Raw genomic sequence first — 21699 nt, 5'->3', positions numbered from 1 at the left:
GTTTTGAAACACCGCAGAATGAAAACGACAACCGCAATAATGAAATTGTTAGCTGCTCTCAAAGTGCTAATCAAAGCTTAGCATTGATGTAGGCTAATCTAGTCCAGTTAATTAATGAACTACCCGCTACTCTGGATATTTTTGTTTGCGTTGTATCCCAAATTACAAAAATGTCTTTAGTACCACTGATAAGAAACTGCCACCCATTTAATCCAAACAATTTGAGATAATGGATGGATGGATGGATGGAAATTGTTAGCTGCTCTCAAAGTGCTAATCAAAGCTTAGCATTGATGTAGGCTAATCTAGTCCAGTTAATTAATGAACTACCCGGTCGGTACTCTAGATATTTTTGTTTGCGTTGTATCCCAAATTACTAAAAATGCCTTTAGTACCACTGATAAGAACCTGCCACCCATTTAATCCAATCAATTTGAGATAATGGATGGATGGATTGAATTTAGCAACTGGAGTCACATGAACTAAATTCACAGGGGCTAATATGAGGTAAAGTTTCAAACACCTGGTAAATATCACAGGGTAAATAACATGGCTGAGGCAGTATTTGGACTCTGTGAGTCATGTTGGTTGAGGCAACAATTTCCACTCTTGTGCAAATTCTGCAGCGGTTTGCTTTAATCCAATGGCTGAGCTTTGTTTATAAAGGGAAACAATATGCTCGGATTTGTTGCCATTTCAGCAACGGACAAGACGACACATAAAATGTATAAAGAGGGCAAAGATCCTACTTGGCTTTGAGTTAATGGTGTAAATAGTTTAAATAAAAATAATCTGTTGTCTAAACAAATATTAAGGAAATGGTATTCATGATGTTTGGATGATGGATGAAACGGCTAAAAAGCTTAGCGCGCTAACAAGCTCCATTTTGTTGCAGCGGCTGTTTCCATGGAGCTCGCTTCTTTCTTTAGCTTTCTCTCCTCTCTTCCACTTCCACCCCCACAAACACACACACGCACACTCACACAGGTACAAACACATTTCTGAACCAGGGTTCAGAAATGTGTGAGTCAATCTGCAACCAACGACAACGAAGACTATTTCACAATGTTTTTGTGGGCGTCATATTACTGGCATAAAAAAAAAAAAAAAAAAACGATTTTATTTCACTACAAGAAAGACACATACTGTATTTCGTCAAGTACTGAACTCCAGTAGTGGTTTGCAAATATACGCTTTGCAAGTTTACGTTTTCCCTCAGAAAGAAAAAAGTTGTCAAACGGAATCAGCTCATAAATGTGATTGTTCACACATGACCATTAACGAATTAACTCGTGAACTCTGAACTCCATTGTTAATCAGAACAGTAGCGCCTAACTGAGGCACATAAAGTGTCTCCCGGCCGGCAAAATGAGTTTCCTGTGCAGGATTTAACACGTTGTGAACGCAGCAATTTTCAAGCAGTTGCTGTCATGTGTATTCATTTTAATGTTCTGAAAAGCAAATCAATGTATCCGGTCGAGCCTGTCTAAAATTTTGTCGTAATATAATGTACAAATAAAGTACGCATGTTGAATAATATATATATGAATAATAATATATATAATATAATATAATATAATATAATATAATATAATATAATATAATATAATATAATATAATATAATATAATATAATATAATAATGAAAGCTGTACCTGAATAAATGTCTCATTCCTAATAGCAATTTTCCCCAGTTGGGGATGTTCAATATACTTGGTTTTTATTTTTTGTTTGTTTTGGTTTTCACGGTGGTTTGTTAGTTGTTATTAGTCTTATTTCTTTTTTTCCCAAAAATGCTTAATTTTAGTTTAGTTTGTATTAGTTTTAGTATTAGTTTTAGGTTATTTAATATATGTGATCGTCTCTGGCAAAAGGGTGCTCATATAAGTGTAAATTTTTTTCAAATTTTACACTTAATTCCTTTTAAAATGATATATAATACATGGACGTACCTACGAGTTTAATGTTGGCAGGTTGAAACCCCTAGTTTTAAGAAAAACTTTATTACTTGCATCTTTCAAATGTCCACAGCAACCAGTACACCTTTGGAAAAATAGATCGACCCCAAATTTTCAGGAACTGTTAAAATATCAAATTTATTTAAAATATTTTATTTACATCAATAACAACAGCTTTATGGTTCAAGGCTATTGTAAGGGAATGTGAGACAAATGCTATTGGGCAATGTGACTGCTTTTAAAAAAATTTGCAAATTTGCTGTACACATTGTTGTTTGTCTTTGTGTGTCTTTGGAAAAGACATTTTTAATCTCCAAAAGTTTCTTACCTGCTTAAATAAAGGAATGATGATCACTGGATAGTCAATTGCTAATGACATCATCCAAGATTTGAACCCTTTAAAAGTTTCCGAAGTGTGACCTCTCGCAAACAGATGAAATCAGCCTCAACTTTGACGATCATATTAAGCTAACAATTCATCTTCTGAGGCATCAGCCAAAGTTTGGTTATTTTATTGATGCTCCTTGTGATATTTTCTTGTTTAAATGAAGTCCAATTGCCACAGTGGGAAATTGGATTGAATCATTTTGTGTGAAAAAGACGATTTAGCATTTGGTGTGGTCGTTTATTGATCACTTATCACGAATGTTGTGTCTCAAATGCACTTGGCCACATTAAGAAGATGAAAATGTGACGGTGGCTCAACAGTGTCAAATGAAGGTCAACCCAGCAAGCAACTCCAGCAACAGATCCCGAAACGTGAGCAACGCGGCTAAAAAGTGAACTCACCCAGCACTCCAACCCGATAGTTGAGGGTGATCACGATGACGTTGCCGTAGCTGGCCAGGACGCTGCCGTCGATCATGTTTCCCGTCCCCTCCATGTAGGATCCCCCGTGGATGTAGACCATCACAGGTTTGGCGCCGGTGTCTCGTATGTCTGCAAAAGCGGCCATCGTTACCACATTCAAATTGGATCCTCGCCCGTTTGACGCCGACTCGGTTTACATTCGCATATGCTTGATGGTCAACAAAAAAAAAAAAACTTGACCGTCACCTCCCAGGTACCGGCGCAGATGGTGCACGGAATCGTCACGCGATTTGCGTCTCCTTCATGGGAATGTCAACTCATTAAACCGACTTCAATTCTATTAAAGTAATTGGCCATTTCGGCTGCAAACGACATGTAATTTACCTCTTAGAAAACAAACTATTAAAAGCTTGTGTTTGGCTTTCCAGGAAGCACGCTGACTTCCCAAATATGGGCAAGCAAGAAGCCATTAAGGGAGAGGAGAGGAAGCTCCTCTGACATATTACCCTAACCGAGAGTGGCTCGACAGTGATCGGAAAAAAAACACTCGCTAATTACACGTCGTCATTTTTTTTCTTCTTTTTTTTTTTGCCTGGCCTGTGTGCGCTCACTAACTTGTTTGCACAGAGGTGCAGGGCATTGAGGGCCTTTTATTTTATTCCCAAACCAGAAAAGGATAGCCAGCTGGAATGGAACGTTTAGCCAGATAAAGCGCATTTACTGGCGGAAAGGGAAGAGGGGGGGGGGGGAGCCTCTGTCTGAGGAATAGTCTTCTGAATTAGTGAGTGGCGAGCAGCAGAGGAGGGACAAGACAAGAAAACTCGCTCTCATTTTCACTCCTGCAGCACAACCCCCACCCCACCCCCTCCCTCACTTTGTATCACTTTCAATCACAGACTCGCCCCTATCTCCTTGCCCATCTCTCTACAGCTTCTTCTTTTCCCACCACGCGCCGAGAGTGGTGCGAATGTGAAGGTGCGCAAAGGGCAAAGAAAGGGAGAGGCTGACTAAAAAAAAAAAAAAAAAAAAGGGTACAGTTGAGAAAAAGAGAAAATTGAGAAGTGAAATAGAAACAACACAAAGCAAGAGGGTCAGATTGAAGTGGATTTAAAAAAAAAATAAAAAATCATCCTGGTTGCTGTAGTGACCGATTACGTTTACATGCATTCAATAACCCTTTTAAAACCTGAATATTGGCAAAAACACTAATATACTCAAATAAGACCCCTTTTCTAACCTCCGTATTTGGTCATATAAGCGCGTATGTACTCCCTTACATTTTCACCGTATTTTCTGTCTACGGTGAAAATGCCACAGTGTGTATAAATACGTGCGTATTTAAGTCAGTGTGTCAACAAACAAACAAACATGGTGACGTAGTGCCGAAACACACTTTTGGTGCGAGGAGTAAACCAACTACTTAATTCAGGGGCGTCCAAACTTTTTTTTTTCCGAGGGCCACGTACAGAACAATAAAAAGGTGCAAGGGCCATTTACTATTAATTTATCAAATACGGTAAAATCAGTGAAGCAATTATACATTGTTGATGTACAGGCCAAATGTTTGGACACCTTCTCATGCAATGCATTTTCTTTATTTTCATGACTATTTACATTGTAGATTCACACTGAAGGCATCAAAACTATAAATTAACTCATGTGGAGTTATATTCTTTAAAAAAAGGTGAAATAATTGAAAACGTTTTATATGCTAGTTTCTTCAAATTTGCTCTGATGATGATTTTTTTTATTTTTTTTGCACACGCTTCAAGAGTAGTCACCTGGAAAGGTTTTCCAACAGTACTGAAGACGTTCCCAGAGGTGAGAATGCCGAGAGTGTGCAAATCAGTAATCAGAGCAAATTTGGCAAATTTTGAAGAAACTAAAATCTAAAACATTTTTTTTAGTGATTTCCCCTTTTTTTGTTAAGTATTTAACACCACATGTGTTCATTCTTAGTTTTCAGTGAGAATATACAATGTAAATAGTAATGAGAATAAAGCAAACACATTGAATGAGACGTGCGTGTCCAAACTTTTGGCCTGTACTGTGATGTATTTATTTTTACTGCTAAAGGTCATATGGCAAATAGCGCAGGATTTTTAATTTTTTTTTTAGGTTTGGGGTGATCCCTGTGTGCCACTATAATGGTTCCAACCATTAATGTGATGTTGGATGAAACCATTTTTGTTTCTGAAACGGAATGATCTTAATCTCCATAGTGTTACAAACAAAATTCAGTTACTAATTTAGCTGTAAATGTATGTTGTCTTTGCTTAGTTTAATCCACCCTCTTTAAAAAAAAAAAAAAAAAAAAAATGCATTGTGGCCATTGAAGAGGAATAAAGGATTTTTGTCCTCTTTGCGTGTTCCAAAAATGAAGATAGATTTAATGTAAGAAAAATACACCTTTGCAAAAATGATTGAATAAAAAACAGAGAATCTCTGGACAAATAACTGCCTCTAATCATCACTTAAACATCGTGGGATTCAGAGCGTCAAATGTAGCTCTTTCCGCGTGCACGACGGTTTCTTAAAGTTAAAAATACCTCCTCTCTTTCATTTGTAGACAAAACATACTCTCTGGTACTTTTCTGTGAGCGATGGCGAAAACAGAGTCAGGTGTGGATGTTCAAAACAGATTCTGTTCTCAAGGACCAAATGTGTTTTCGCACAAAGCGCTGAGAAGGAACTTTTTTAGACTAAATAGTATGTCCCAGTTTAAGGTCAGCCTATACACGTCAACACCATCTGCTCTGCACAGGACACAAAACATTTCGACAAGGTTAATATAAAGAATTAAAATGTTAATAATGTGTAACAATAGTTGATATATGAAATTAGGTATTAAAAATGTTATAATATCTTTCACCATGTCCCCAAATTTTTTTTCGCATATTCCGTGGGCCACCCAAAAATGCATGGTGGGCTGCAAATGGCCGCCGGGCCTTGGTTTGGACACCGCTGACTTAATGAGTGTGGTGAGTGACATCAATATGACTTCTATTTACGTAACGACGTCCGCGTCTTACGGTTTTGATCGAGATATGAATATGGCAGAAAATGTCCGCTCACACACGTAAACCTTGAATGTTTGACCTTAACCTGAAAATTGCCTGCATATAAACGCAGTCACTGAAAAAAGTCTCGCCACCTCCAGGGGGGCCCGATCCGCATCTGCAAGCACTGCTCGTTATTATGCGTCCCCACCGTTGCTAATAAGATGCGTTTTCTACAACAGCCTTGACACAATCTCAATCGCAATCGTCACTTTTGTTCATTCGCGTTTAACAGCAACGCGCAGTACATAACGCCGGCTTTTTAATTTGGCTCGCCTTCATCGAGCTGGTATCTGGGAGAGCGACAGTGAAATGTGACTTACAGTTGACACCTTTGTGTGTTAAACAGTAAAAAGGAGGTGCGAGGTGAGACAACATAAGAGGGAAAACAGACGAGAAAAACAAATGTGGCACAGATACATAAGGGATGAGGCAGGAACACGGGGCAGAAATGAAACATTAAAAACACACGTACACAAAAAAAGAAAAAAAAAAAGAAATCAGTCACGTCAATGTCATCAGTCACCTCTTTTGTTGATTTACATCACGTCGCCATGACAACAGTTCAATCCCTTTCGGGAGTGTGACATAAGACGCCTCAGCTCAATTTGTTCAGAGCTATTTATTGACTTGATCTCGTGTGGGAGGAGTCACACAGATGTCGGATAAACGACTCGCCTACCCAATTGTGTCAAATACGGTCATGGACTAGCTCCTGGTTTTTCCACATCTTGGTTGCGACATTATTTTTGATGTAAGGTGATATTATTAAAAACCAATGAGATAGTTTGGTTATTTGTTCAAGTCAGAAAGCTGCTTCCTGACTCTTTCATCCGTGTCAAGGCAAACAAATCAACATGTAATCGACCTTAATAAAACTGGTGAAAACATGATAACACATCAGACATTGGCATGTGTGCTCGGTGCTGGAAAAGAAAAGCAGAGTTCATTAATGCACATATCAATACAGTGGGAATACAAGTTCATGCACAATTTAAAAAAATAACCCACAAATATATAAATAAAAGAAAAATAAATTGATGAATAATTGTGCAAGGCATGCTGGTGCACAATAATTGAGTATAATAATAATAATAAAAAGACACTTTTTCTCGCATACAAAGTCTTCACTCACTGACCACTTATAACAAATACCAACATCAACAATGAATTGCGTGCTAAATTAGTCCGCTGCTCATTGAAATGAGAATTGTACTCAAAGTGATGCATTATAATAAATCGAGACGGAAAGAGTTTTAAAACCTCAGAATAGCTTCAAAAGTGAGGTTTACTAGTATTATATGCACAACCCAAGACGATGAAACACTCTAAAAACATGCTGTATAGTAAAATACTATATTTAGGCACAAATATACTATTATTTTCCTTCATTTCAAATTGTTTGAGTTATAAGGCATATTACACTCCTAAAGAAATTGGGTAGAACAATATACCAATAATAACCAAATTTGGGTCAGAAATGGACCGATACGCTACTCAGGTCAACTTGACCCAAAATTCTGGGTTGTTTTCTACAAAATAACCCATTTTTTTCTTATTTTTAACAACATTTCCCAATCTTTTTTAGGTTGATTTGTACAGAACATCCAATTTTTGTTTTGTTTCATACAAAACAACCGATAAAGTTGGGTCAAATTGACCCAAGTTGTGTATCTGTCCCTTTTTTTTGGGGGGGGGGGGGTGCTATTTAGACCAAAATGTTTTTAGTTTGTACTCTTAAAACTACTGGGTCAAAAGTAACCCAAATTGGGTGACATAGCAAACCCAGTGCTGGGCTAAAAAAATGACAAAGTAAAAAAAAATAATAATTTGCTCAAACATTGAATTGACACGGTATTTGGGTCAATTTGACCCAACTTTGGGGGAGTATTAAATAAAATTAAATTTGGGTCAAACTGACCCACGTAAAACACAAAGTTGGGTCAAATTGACCCAAATTGTGGGTTGGTCCAATTTTTTTTTATTACCAAAATTGGATTATTTTGACCCATCAGATTTAAGTGTGTGGGTTATACCCAGTGCATTGTGTTGAGGGTGTTGTCAAAATCTTGACCCAACAATGGGTAAAAACTACCTATACCCAGCGCCGACCAGTTGCAGCTCTTCAGCCCACCCAAATCTAATCTTCAAACCAATCTGCTTGGTCAAATGATCCAACCTTAGGTAAAAGTAACCTGATCTGCTACTCAGCGAGCGGGTTAGCAAAAATAACCCAGTATTATTATTTTTTTTAGTATCTACATGCAAATTGTTTTTGCTACTGATTAAAAAAAGTCTACAAAAGAGACGTTTTTTAGGAACATTGCAAAAAAAATCATTCAATTGAAAAAAGTGAACTATTTTCATCATAATAAAAATTAAAGATGAAAATAACATGCTGCTACTTTTTAACACCGAATGACAAAGGCGGAATAGGAAGGATACACAAACGTCATATTTTTTTTACTTGTAAAAACGATTTATCCTCTTTTAACCAAATACAATAACGCAGTCTAAGGTAACAAAAATTATGACACGGATGGCGACTTTGTGCAACTTCTGGTGTTTATTACACTTTTCTTCTAACATTCATCTCGTCTAAATAGTCCTTGTTTGGTAACTATGTCAAGCACATTGAGTTCAATTGTGTATGAATGCATTACAACCATGAACGCTACCTTGCCTGAAGTGTAGCAAAAATGTGCCAAAAAGAAATTCATGACCTCATGCATGCTGGTGCACTAAACTAAAGTGTTTTTAGAGAAACTTTGCATACAAATTCTACAGCATATCCTGGTCTTTATATCAAATCCTACAAAGTTTTTGTGAGTCAGTCCCGCTGTCAAGTGCCAAAAATACAGCAAAGCGTGTCTTTTAACAGGACATAAGGGGGCAGAACCTTTCAAGTGAGTACTGGATTGATTGGGCTGCTGGCGGGCCCTGTTGCCCACTCCCTGAGCTTAGTCAATATTCCTCTTCTGAAAAGTGAAACCCAGTCATTTATCCACTTCTCCTTTTCTCCATCTGCGCCTTTGTAGCGTTGCCACGATCCAACTTGACTGAAATCAGTCCCACATCTGACATTAAGAACGGGCCTTGACACGGCCGAGTGGCACAGGACGCGGACGGGCGGGGAGGAGATAAGTGCGGCTGGAATTTAGCACTTGGTGGTTGTCAGCGGTGGGCCGAGTGGGGGGGGGGGGGGGGGGAGCTACGGGTGACAATGTCCTGATGACATGTCAAATCGGTAAAATTACAGAATGAACAATACTGAGCTCTCCAGGAAGAAAAAAGAAAAAAAAGAAGAAGAAGAAAATAAAAAAAGTCCTGATGCGGCCGGACATGACACGCATCCTACTGTAATGTTCTTGTCAGGACGAGGTTCACACTTCAGTCATGACAGGTCCGTTTACTGGCTCCTTTCACATTTAAAAAATGGCAGCATTTTTCCGCCCCATCTTTGCTTGTGGAGCTTTTTACAAAACATTTGGTGTAATTACAGCACATTATACAGCCGCTACAAGTCACTAACAATATTTGGAATGTCGCAGAATATCTGCTTCCATTTCCTTTCATCCACATCAAATGAGTTACTCCGTGTGCGTGTGCGTGTGCGTGTGTGTGACTCGGCCTTGGAGGGAAAAGTGCTAAAGTGAAGGAACACGCTGTAACAAATTCTCGTCTTTTCACTCACAAACAGTGTAATCACAAGGACGTGGGGGGGGGGGGGGTGTTGGACGTCACAAGCCAGTTGACTTTCACAGGCTGGCATCCATCATTTCCCTTCAGTTTCCGTTTGCTGCAATCTCAGTGTTCTCTTGACATTTCCTTGATTAACTCAGGTGTATCCTATGGATTTAAAAAAAAAAAGAAAAAAAAAATCTTGGCATGGCAAGTCACACATGAAAGAAGTGTGAAAGTGAACGCCTCCTCTATGAATCTTTGCATCCCTACTGCGCGAGTAATGGCAGCAATGACCTTTGGGTGAAGGTGACTTCCTGCTTGGCTGGTGGCTTGTGGTCTAAATGTGCGCTTGGCACGAGGGAGCGCGCCGTGTGTCGCATAGGAAAGAGAGTGGAACCGAGGATGGATGACGGCTGAGAAAAATCATGCGAGGGGACCCCCGAGTTCCCTTTAGCTATTGCTGTAATCCTCAACACACAAAGACAGATGTTTGCCCCCAGAATGAAACGAGAATTGGTTTCTGTCACCAGTGGAAAACTCAAAGCTGTCATATTGTTAAAAAAATAAAAAATAAAAAAATAAAAAAAGCATACTACTAAAGCAAAAGCAACAAACAGGTAGGATGTGTTTGAGTTGCTGCTTATGTGAGCTACAGAAATGCTTAAAAAACACTATTTTGTTTTTTAGGCAATTTGGTGACAGAAAGGAGACCAGTTAAAAGCAGGTCTAAGTTGTGGCGCAGGTGGATTTGTTTGAAATAAATTAGTTAAGGGAATTATTTTTTATGTTTAAAATATTTTTAGAAGTATGTGCTGCACCTGCAGCAAAACTATGGGTGGGTGAGGGGCACATATCAATTCTATTCCACTTTTCAGGCTAAAAAAACCCTGTTGACATATATATAAAACTGGTCGCAACACATTTTCATTTTTAGTTGAAACAGCCGGATAAAATAAAGCCACTACATTTTGTGACAGATCGGGATAAGATTTCAAATTTAACAGATTTCTTTACTTTTCATCAGAAGGGGGCACCTGCATCTCTCATCTCTTTTGTTGTTGACGGATGCCCACTTAAAAAAAAATAAAAAATACACAGACTGAGCATCGACTGAAGCAGGTTTTTCAGTCCGTGTATTTTTTCAAGGCTTTGGATCATTAAGAACTCGCCGAAAATGTCGGCATCCATCGACAACGGGAAGTGACGAGAGGCGAAAGTGCCGACCTTTGCTTTTACATCGCTGAAGTCCACTTGCATCGGGGCCAGAACGGAGCTGTGTCGTCAAAAGCACACAATATTTTGACGTGCATTACCTCTACTAGTATCAGCCATCTTTTGGAAATAAATCCAATGAAATGAATCTGACGGACATGTGTCGGATTGACCAGTCCTGCAGGTTTTAGATTTTATGTCCGCCTGCTTGTTCTTCACCAATTATTTCTTGACACTTGTGGGAAAAGGGCAGGAGCCCAAAAAAAAAAAAAAGCGTGGGCTGCTCGCACCTGAGGTGAGTCAATCTGTCAACTCTACTAGTTCATTATTAAACCTGTTTTAGCCCTTGAATGATTTAGCAAAAAATGGGACACATGTTGACTGAATGCAGCACTAATGAACTACAAATGAACTCATTTGCTATTTGAGGGAGGAGCCAAGGTTAGCTTGTCGGTTTCAAGTGACTGACTTAATCATGGCTACGTGTGTATGCTCTTGCTTTCACAGGTAGTTCATAAAAAAACGCAAGAAATGTGTTATTGTTTGATTACCGACATTTGCGAGTTGTGATTTTTGTGAATTTTTCAGATTTTTTATTGACATTACATCGCGCAAGTTTGTATTCTTGTTTGGACATGTTGTTTACATGATCACTTGAGTTTTATATTAACTCTTTTACTGCTAAAGCCGTTAAATGACGTTCTGCAAAAACCTACGGAGGAGCGCCAAAGCCGTTAAAAGACGTCCTCCCATTTTTTTTATTTTTTTTTTTTGAAACGGGTGCAGGAAAGCCTTGGCCAGCTGTGGTGAAAGTTTCAAGCCCCTAGATGGCAGCAATGACTCTCTTTTGACAAGATTGGGTGGGCGTCAGTAGTATAAAAGGCAAGGCGGGGCGAGAGCGTCGAGGAGGAGATGAGAATTGAGGAGAAAGAAAAAATGGCGACCGGTGGTAAGAAGCAGCTCACGCTTGATCGTTTTTTTCAAAAAGGAGAAGCATCAACCAGTGCTAAAGTGCACGTTTATGACGACGGTGATGATGATGGTGACAACAAGGTTGACGGCGAAGCTGCAGCGTTGACGCGGCGGCAGCTTTGATCACGTCCTGAGGCCTCAGAGCCTAGCGGTGCTAGCGCCGGAAAACGTCGTGCACGACCGAGCACTTCTGCACGCGAGGACGTTAAATCGGACGAAGGTGACGATGATGGTGACAACGAGGTTGACGCCGAAGTTGCAGCGTTGACGCGGCGGCAGCTTCGACCACGTTTTAAGGCCTCAGAGGCTAGCGGTGCTAGCGCCGGAAAACGTCGTGCACGGACCGAGCACTTCTCCGCACGAGGCCGTTGAATCGGACGACGACGAAGAGTACCCTGAATCCGATGGATATTCTTCGGAGGAGTGGGTACAATCTGACCACGGAGAAAGTGATTCGGACAGTATTTTATCCGCAGAAGACTGCGAAGCTAAGCACAAACTTGCTATGAGATACTTTTCCGGCACGCTGCTAGCACCTCGTGTAACGTGAATGTGCAATTCATAGATCGTTCACACAGCGACGTCCCACTGCAAAGACGACAAAGAGAGGTATAAAAAAAAAAGTGTTTTCAATACACCGCAACAACAAAAGAAAACGGCCTTTCGATATTATTGTAATTGTATATATTTCTTTCAGCTGCAGCTCAGAGTGACGCTCCTCAGAGTGAGCAAAATAAAGGTCCATCGACCAGTGGATCCCAGAAAAAAGGTAAACATATATATTTATATATATATATATATATATTGCATCACACTGATCTAAAATGAATATTATATGATATTGAAATGTATATTTGCAGATCCCAAAAATTCTGGCTGGCAGCCAAACGCATTCCCCTTTACTGCCGAGCCAGGACCGAGAGTTGCCGCAGCAGAGCTGAATTCGACCCGGCCAGTTGACTTCCTGCAACTCTTCATCACGGACGAGCTTCTGCAGCACATTCCTGATCAGACAAACTTATATGCACGTCAGTCTATGCAAAAAAACGGGCTGAAAGTCTGCCACACTGCAGGAGTCATGCTTGGAAGCCAGTGCCTGTGTCCGCCCAGTTTAGAAATGTATTGGACTCAGGACGAAATAGAGACGACACCATTTTTCAGTCGCGCGATGCCTCGAAACCGCTTTCCAGCTCATCTGGACTTTCCTGCACTTCAACGACAACGAGACACACAGTTCAGACGACAAACTATTTAAAGTGTTCAATCACGTTGTCAGCAAGTTCAAGGAACTGTTTCAAGCGGACAGGAATGTCTGTATTGATGAGGGAATGATGAGTTTCCAGGGACGTCTTTCGTTCAAGGTGTACAACCCCCAAAAGCCGATCAAATATGGGATCAAGTCGTACATTTTGTGTGACTCCCAAACCGGGTATTGTTTTAACTCTTTTACTGCCAAAGACGTTAAATGACGTTCTGCAAAAACCTACGGAGGAGGGCCAAAGACGTTAAAAGACGTCCTCCCATTTTTTTTTGAAACGGGTGCTGGGAAGGCTTGCGGAGCTCTCCTGAAAGTTTTAAGCAGGTCTCGTGAGCCTAATGACTATTTTTGGCCCCTAGAGGACAGCGATGACTCTCTTTTGACAAGATCGGGTGGGCGTCAGTAGAGGCGGAGCTAGAGCGTCGAGCAGGAGATCAGAATGGAAAACAAAGGAAAAATGGCGGCCGGTCGCGAGGAGCTAACGCCAGAGACGTTTTTTTTCAAAGACCAAAAGCATCGCTAAAAGAGCACATTGTTGATGACGATGATCATCATCGATGATGAAGATGACAGTGACTCCGTGGTTGGAAAGCATTGACGCGGCAGTAGAAGACGTTAGATGGAGCTAGATGGAGGAGGGAACGGGCAATGGCGAGCGTTTGCAAGAAGCTCTACACTTACAAGACAAAAGGCATCGACCAACGCTAAAAGAGTACATTGATGACGATGATGATGAAGGTGAATCCGAGCTTGACACGAGCACAACACGAATGTTTTGATTGTGGCATGGCAGGACAAACGTTTGTTGAGGATGGTGACAACGTTTCATAAAGATGAAATGCGGACAGTGGAGGTGTGGCGGAAGGCACAAAAAAAAAAAAAGTGCCTTTCCAAAAACCCATTTGTGTTGTGGACTACAATTCCAAGATGAATGGAGTGGACAAGATGGATCAAAACATCTCGTACCACCCGTTCACACGTAAAACTTTGAAGTGGCACAAAAAGTTTGTTGCATATATGTTCCAGATATGCAGATATTGCACAAAGCAAAAAATCCTGGGAAGTGTCAACACTTTTTGGAGTTCATCCAGCAGGTCTGTGGACCTTGAAAGTTCAGGCGCTGGGGACAACCCATTTTTGAAAACGTCTGGCAGTCAAAGAGTTAAAATGATATTGTGCTTCTATGCAACGCCAGGAGCAATCCTCAAACATTTAGAGTATCTTCAGCCATTGAAGATATATATCAAAATGGTTCCTTTGGGGATTATTCTTTAGATTTATGCAATTAAATATTGTATTTGTATTTTTTTATTTTACTTGATTCGTTAATTCAGCATATTCTCATGTATTTATAATTCAGGATATTTTAAAGAAAATATAAACCGTGGTTTTCATTGGAGTTTTAAAAAAAAAATAAAAATTATGCATAGTCATTCAAGCTAGGACTACCACTGCTTACTGTCACCCTCCTAAAATAAAGTCACACAACCCCACCCCTCGTTTTTCAGAAAACACAAAAACTGTACCAAACACTGATATATTATGTGCAACTCATTCACTCCCAGCCATTTTCACTGATGCAACCCCCTTCGCTCCCGGCTGTTTTACTGGATTTTGGCTGATTTTGCAAGGCCCACAGAATATTAGGTTCTTTTGCTATAAAACCATGGAACCTACTAAAATAAAAATTAGAGTCTCTTCTTTCGTCAGAAAAAAAAAATGTATTTGTTTCCATTTTGCAGCAATTAGCATAGGAATAGTTTGATCATTATTTACAAATCTGTTGAAAAGCAAAACAGCTTTTTGCGTAATAGCCCTGGTTGATCTCTTATACTCTGCTGCTGCCACCTGCTGGCCGTTTTTGTACTACCATTGCTTCAACCATTCTCCTAAGTTTAAAGGCTTCATCAAAGCCTTCTAGCATAAGAAAAACTTTTTTTTTTTATGTATATGCTAAATCCGTTTTTGAGAGCATGGTTATATTAAAGATAGAACGTATTTATACGTTTTTGGGAGCAAATGAGTTAATAATTCCATTTCGGGGGTAGAATTGAATGATCCGTTTACGTAATGATGTAGGCAATTTTTGGTTTGGAGGTGGCTAGCATCCTAAGATGTTAAAGACGGGGGGGGGGCAAATGTCGTCAAAATATGAACCAGAAGGTGACATCACAGTATGTTGCTTTATTCTTTCGTTGTCATTCAGAAAGGGGGGGGGGGGACTTGTAGGGAACTCCGAGACGCCGACTGCGAGACAGTGAGAGGAGGGGGAGCGCGGCAAGCTAGCTTGTCAAGGCAAATGTTACGATATATTTTGAAATCATGACTACTTCCACGACGACTACTACACTATGCTGAGAACAGAAGTGTCTCGAAATGACGACATGAACAAAAATGTCGTACAATGCTAGCACAAAATCTTCATGTAAATACATATGGTGCCGATCCTAGTGGCATGACAAAGAAAGGGATAGAAGGAATGGTGTGCAAAAGCAAGCGGTCTGAGGAGAGCTGTGGGCTTTTTTTTAGATGGGCATCCCAGTTATCCTAGTGCAATGGAATTCATTTTGTACCCGGGCAGGTGGAGCTCGGCTCGGCTCCCTGGCGCTGTAACCACGCAGAGCTTCTGTGTTTGTGCGCCTATCCTCGTCAGGGCTCGGAAGCGAGCGTTGTTTATGCGTTCTAGTGCGTGTACGCTTTACTTATTTGATGGTTTTGGGCTGCACACTCTCAGCGGAGGCCTCCCTCCTGACTGGAGCTGCAGCCAAGCAGCGGGCGGACGGACTCGCGGACGGACTCACAGACGCATTTACTTTTCATTAGCGGGGAGCAACTCGGTACACAGAAGCCGTGTTTAGCCTGGCTTCCTTTATTTCCATGGACACTTTTATCCAGCGGCAGCAGCTAAGGTGACTGTAAGCTCACACTTGCTTATTTACATTGTAATAACAGCCTCTAGAAAAATGGATGTCTATTGTGGGACAGCGTAAATCACCGGCGACTCGGCCTACACACACTCATGTTGCCGCAGGGAGTCCGAGGCGGAATTTGAGTCGACCGCGGCGGTGCCACTGGGTTGACTGTCACTCCGAAAAGACATGAAGAGGGAAAGACAGACAGGAACGCTTAGAGGAGGAGCCTCAGGGACGGACTGGCAGACAGAAAGACGTACAGTATATAAGCGGGCCATTTTACCTTCCTTCACGTTGTCAAATAGGCGACGCTTTCGGACGTTTATTTGTGTGCGTTTTCACAGGCTATTGCAAAACCTACTTTCAAACGAGGGGGCATTAAATTTCAACACGAACTCAAAAGGAACGGCTAATTAGATTATGCTCGCAGCAGGACTTGTTGAAAATGCTAATTGTTTCGCAATCCTTAAAGGACGGTCGACGGCGTGTTTCGTCCTTAAGGTTACGTATAAAAGGCTTTTCCGCTTTATTACATTATTGCAAATCATGCTCAATTCTACTGAAGCTTGCTCATTTTCTTCTTTGCGTGTTGTAAGGCAGGACCAATGGACCACATGAGTAGCCCGTTGAAAATATAATATATATATATATCTTCTTTTTCTACAACACACCAACAACAGCAATGAAAATATGCAAAAATAATGTATTTACAAATTATCACCGGTGTAACAATTTTAAATTTGGCAAATTTTGCAAACTGTTACTATTTGCACACAAAGTATTTTGTCCGGGTGTGTACGTATATTACGTCATCCCTTCTCTCTTCTGTCACATTATTTTGTAGTAGATTTAACGTGACAAACACTTTGATCAATCACAAGCTGCTTGCGACCGTCACATTTCCGAAATCCGCCATGTTGATGATGATGATGATGTTTGATACGCGTTGATCTCATCCAAAAGAGACTGCTGCCATCTGCTGGCCATTGTTGTTTTTTAAATTATTTTTTTTTACTTTCTCATCTTAATGATCAAACCAGAGCTGACTAAGACTTTTCTCCACACTTAACTCTTTGACTGCCAAAAACGTTAAATAACGTTTAGTAAAATTCTATGGAGGAGTGCCAAAGACGTTAAAAGACGTTTGTTTCAAAACAGAGGTGAAACTAACCATTTTCTATTGTTGATTACTGAAAAACGGAATAAGGTAGAAACAAACTTTTTTTTCTGATGAAAGATGAGAGTCCAATCTTTCATTTGGTAGGATGTGTGTTTCCATAGTCCAAACACATAATTTTCTGTGGACCTTGAAAGATCAGTCAAAATGCTTAAATCGGCTGGCACCCACGGCATCCCTTTTCTGAAAACGTCTGGCAGTCAAAGAGTTATAAAAAAAAAAAAAAAAAAAAAAGTCGTAATTGTCGTAGCTGACGACAAGTTCCGTCATTGGCACTCCTCGTTAGTGTTGTCGATGGTAAAATTAGCATCAATGGTGCTCAAAAAGTTAACATATACTTCAATGTAATTTTAGCAAATTTGTTATTTCAGAAGAGTTAATTTGACCCCAATAAATAACTTTTACTATTAAAAAGGTAGGTGACCCCAGTTATAAGAAATTTGAACAAAGGTGTTTTTATGAGGTTATATTTCCACATTTTTTCTATGTACTTAGCATTTCATTTTTGCTTAGATCCACATAGCACTTAATAGATATTTCCAATCATCATTTGGAAGACAGTTAACATTACAGAGACGGACGTGACTATTTTACCGTTAGGTATTGTTGTAAATGATACCAACTTCCACTCTTACTGTTCTAATAAAAAACGGACTGAATCAAAGTACACATCCAGGGGGGCTGTAACCTGGGGGAGGACAGCTCAAAAGGTAGAGGGAGGGAGGGAATTATCCCCACATAGACAGAGGCCTAACGAAGGCAGCATAGTAATGCGCAGGCTGAGCGATGGAGGTGCTGAGCAGCCAGACAAGACAGCAGAGCTCTGCACAATGAATGAAAATGTGGATGGGAGGCGAACGGCCAAAGAGTGAGCAAGGGACTTCTTTGTGTGTTCTTATTCTGCTTGCCCTTTCACATTAAAACAAACATTAAATTGTCATCGGTGACATACGCACCGCATTCACCAGAAGGGGATTGCTGTTACCTGCAGTAATAGTACCAGGGAGTAAAAAAAAAAAAAAGCCCAGGCAGCTTGCGAGGAATTTTCCGTTTGCGTTGTGTTGAAATCCATCCTTGAGTGAACGCTGCCCTTTTTCAAGAGGCAATACTTTAGGGGCGAAAAACAGAGAAACCGGGGGAGTCCCTGAACAACTCTTCCTTCCGTCTTCCTGTCTCAGGCTGACACTTCAAAAAGAACTATTTACCAGAACAATGAAAATCTTCTCGATCATGTTAAGGGATTGGTGGCCAACACAGGCTTTAGCTACAGCGCCGCGGCGGAGATTCCACCGGGATGTTATTGTGCTTTTCGATGGCGCTGTTCCGTAAATAGCATTAGTTGCGCTCGGCGAAAGAATAGATGTGTCACAATTTCAGTCAGGCTAGCCTTGCATGGCTTAGAGAGCAAGCCAGTGTGAACACGAGCGTTGAAGACGTGCCAGACAAACAAATTGACGCTTGTCAGCATTTTCAATGGGACTCCGGGCGAACATTCGCGCACGTATGTGGCCTACCTCGAAGCCGCGCAAAGCTAAGGGCTGAAAGAAACTTTCCGTCAGTGGGATGAAAAAACAAGTCAACATCTGGAGACGTCTTAAGCGCCTCAATTGCCATTTTAACTTCCAACCGGCATGTCAGTAAATTTCCGGGCCACTCGTCAGTCAAGAAAAAAACTGTCATCATCATCAGTCTATCACTCCTTAACCCTATAAAGCCAAACATATAAAATACAATACAAATACAAGACATTTGAGCCCTCTATTTCATAATTAAAAAAAATCTTTGTATTTTATTACAACTTGAGAAATGAGAAATTTATCACAAAACACAATAAAAACACTTGTAGAAAAAAAAAAACTTCATAAAAAAAAAAGTGAAATGTCTGAAACAATGCAATAATTTTACAAGAATTAAATCAGGCAACATGTAGCAAAAATGTATATTTTATCAATCCATTATATTAGTAAAACATTTGATTCTTGAACGTTTAACTGTCTAAGAAGCATAATAAAACTTCACCTCTTCCCTCACTCTGCGGGAGGCATGCAACATTATGTTACCTCAAGATTGAAAGAATTTTAAAGAAAAAAAAAAAACCTGACGTAAATGATCTGCCGTATCACCCAGCTGATGGATTTTCCAATTGAGAAAGTAGAGACACCTATACTTATTAACAATGGGAAATGTTCTTACTGATTTAGAAATACTAATATGTTTGATATTTCTGTTTATTATTATATTTAGTTATAAATGTACGAATTTAAAGCATTGTGACCGGATGTATCAAATATGACACAAATCAAAAGTCATACGTGGAAGTTGATTTTCCAATTTTATTGTTGTTGAAGTTTGTTCAAAAGGACCAATAAATACTCCATTTACAAGGAGTCAGAATTTTCTGTAATATATTTCATGGTTCAGGCTTTATAGGGTTAATTGTTATCTTAACCATGCCGCCGTCATTGCTAAATTACAGTTCGTTACCGCTAGAGGACCGTCAGTAAAAAACAGTTTACAACAGCAGAGGTCATTCGTCATTGGCCAGTGGGCAGCCCACCAGTCCGTCGCTGTCAGTCAGTCACCCCGTCATCGTTATAATAACCGTTATTTTTACCGTGCTTCCACACAATGGGGCAATATCATTGCGTGGTCCGTGGGTTACAAAGTACGTTCGAGTAGTCTAAATGTTAAAAACATAGCATCCAGTCCCCCCCCCCCCCCCGCCAAGTCTTTCAATCTTTTTTTCTTTCTTTAAAATTCTTTCAATCTTGAGGTAACATAATGTTGCATGGCTCCCGCAAAGTGAGGGAAGAGGTGAAGTTTTATGATGCTTCTTAGACAGTTAAACGTTCAAGAATCAAATGTTTTACTAATACAATGGATTGATGCTTATAAAATATAAATTATTGCTACATGTTGCCTGATTTTATTTTTGTAAAATGATTGCATTATGTTTCAGACATTTTACTTTTTTTTTTTTTTTAAAGCTATTTTTTTTTTACAAGTGTTTTTATTGTGTTTTGTGATATTATTTTACATTAAAAGTTATAATAAAATACAAAGATTTTTTTAACTATAAAAACCTTACTCAGAAAAATGATAGCAATCGAGGTTTTATTTTATTTTTCTCATATTTTTTTTTTGTCACGTTCAATGTTCAGGTTGGTTTTTAATATAGTACTTTTGTATTTTTCCACCTTTTCCAAGTGCTCCTTGCTCAGGATAAGTCAATGCATCATTATATTGAAAAAAAAACGGAAATCATGAACTACAATATATATATATATATAAAAATGACTAAGAAACGATGCATATTTTAATATTTAGAAAAATTGCTAAAAACAGCATTTTTTTTTTTTTACTTGGAAATTGGAATTATGGGAAAACATGCTATGTTTTTAGCGTTTAGCCTACATTTTCTACATACGCTCAAACACACAAAAAAAAGGATCAGTCTTGGGGAATGGGAACCGAGATTTAGTCCGCAACACAACACTCATCAGATATGCTAGCGATCTTACAGTCTGTCCGTTTTTCGACGTTTCCTGACATTTTTCATCCGTCAAAACGGGCATCCGATGTATTGACGGAATAGCCACCTCTGCCAGTTTCTCCAACTTAATAAACAACTAATCTTCCTCCTCGAGGAGCTCTCCACCCAATAGAATCTCCTTCACCAAATATGCCAACACATTACATAAAAACCCAATTTCTGACAGTTCTTTATCCCGATACTCAACATCACGCTTGCATCACCTGCCCTGGAGTGGCTCACCGTGGCAAAGGCGAGACAACAGCAAGGGTTTGGTTAAGATTCCGGGACGTAAGCCATTTTCTGTTGCAGCACGAGAATCATCTCTCATTCTAATCTCACCGAGAGATCCAGCCTGAGCCTGCAATATCCCAAGATAAATATGGAAAGTGAACAATGCGATTGCTGAGCAGCAACATTCCATTTTCAACACCGCTCGCCTCTAATCCTCTCCAGCGGTCTCCGTGAACTGCCTCTCCTCATCCAAATCTGCTGGAGGACCTGCTGAATAGGCAGATATGACACCGCCGCTTCGCTTCCTCTTGGCCATTTTCGCCATAAATGCGCTGGCTGACCACACCTCCAGAGGGGTCTCTTTACCGCCACCTCAACTCTTGTAACAACACCTTGTCAACATGAGACATTCCAAATGAGTTAAGCGGGGACTATTATGTAGCTTGCCACCTGATCTCGTTACCGACTCTTGCGCAATAACGCGGGTTCAATTCAGATGTTGATCACATACATTCATTCCTTTTGGAAATTCCAATAAAAACAAATGAAGAAATAAATATTGTAATGAGAAGAAAATACTATAATAATAATAATAATAATGAAAAAAATAATTAGAATAACCATGCAATATCTTTGTTCACCATGAAAATACCTTCGTCTTCATCACCGTCGTTATCCGATAAATCCTCGGCCTGTTTTTTGGCATGGGCACCTGTTTGGTGAAGCGGGCAGAGACATAGAGAGGAACAAGCAATTTCAACAAAAAAAAAGCAACAGAATTTTGTGGATTATTCCATTGAAATTGCCTTCAATGAAAGCGCCACAGCATTAGTTGAGATCACAAAGAAACGTTATAAAGAGACGTTATGTGAAACCGGATTCAATACCATCA

At 39.8% G+C, this 21699-nt stretch overlaps 1 protein-coding gene across 5 annotated transcripts in view; it reads right to left on the bottom strand.

The window, feature by feature from the left end:
• nlgn3a (neuroligin 3a) overlaps positions 1–21699 on the bottom strand; it is a 276135-nt gene that overhangs the window by 116505 nt on the left and 137931 nt on the right. For 3 of the 5 annotated variants that reach the window (XM_077577384.1, XM_077577383.1, XM_077577385.1), the window contains 2 exons: positions 21460–21519; positions 2747–2896 (listed from right to left, as the gene is read on the bottom strand). In XM_077577384.1, coding sequence (XP_077433510.1) covers positions 2747–2896; positions 21460–21519 — 210 coding nt within the window. Of the gene's footprint in view, positions 1–2746; positions 2897–20816; positions 20920–21459; positions 21520–21699 lie in introns of those variants that run through there. The other 2 variants (XM_077577387.1, XM_077577386.1) reach the window with 2 other exon arrangements.

This window comes from Vanacampus margaritifer, chromosome 10 (genome assembly GCF_051991255.1).
Source record: "Vanacampus margaritifer isolate UIUO_Vmar chromosome 10, RoL_Vmar_1.0, whole genome shotgun sequence".
In the NCBI taxonomy this organism is placed as follows: Eukaryota; Metazoa; Chordata; class Actinopteri; order Syngnathiformes; family Syngnathidae; genus Vanacampus; species Vanacampus margaritifer.
This window is presented reverse-complemented; position numbering and strand designations above follow the sequence as displayed.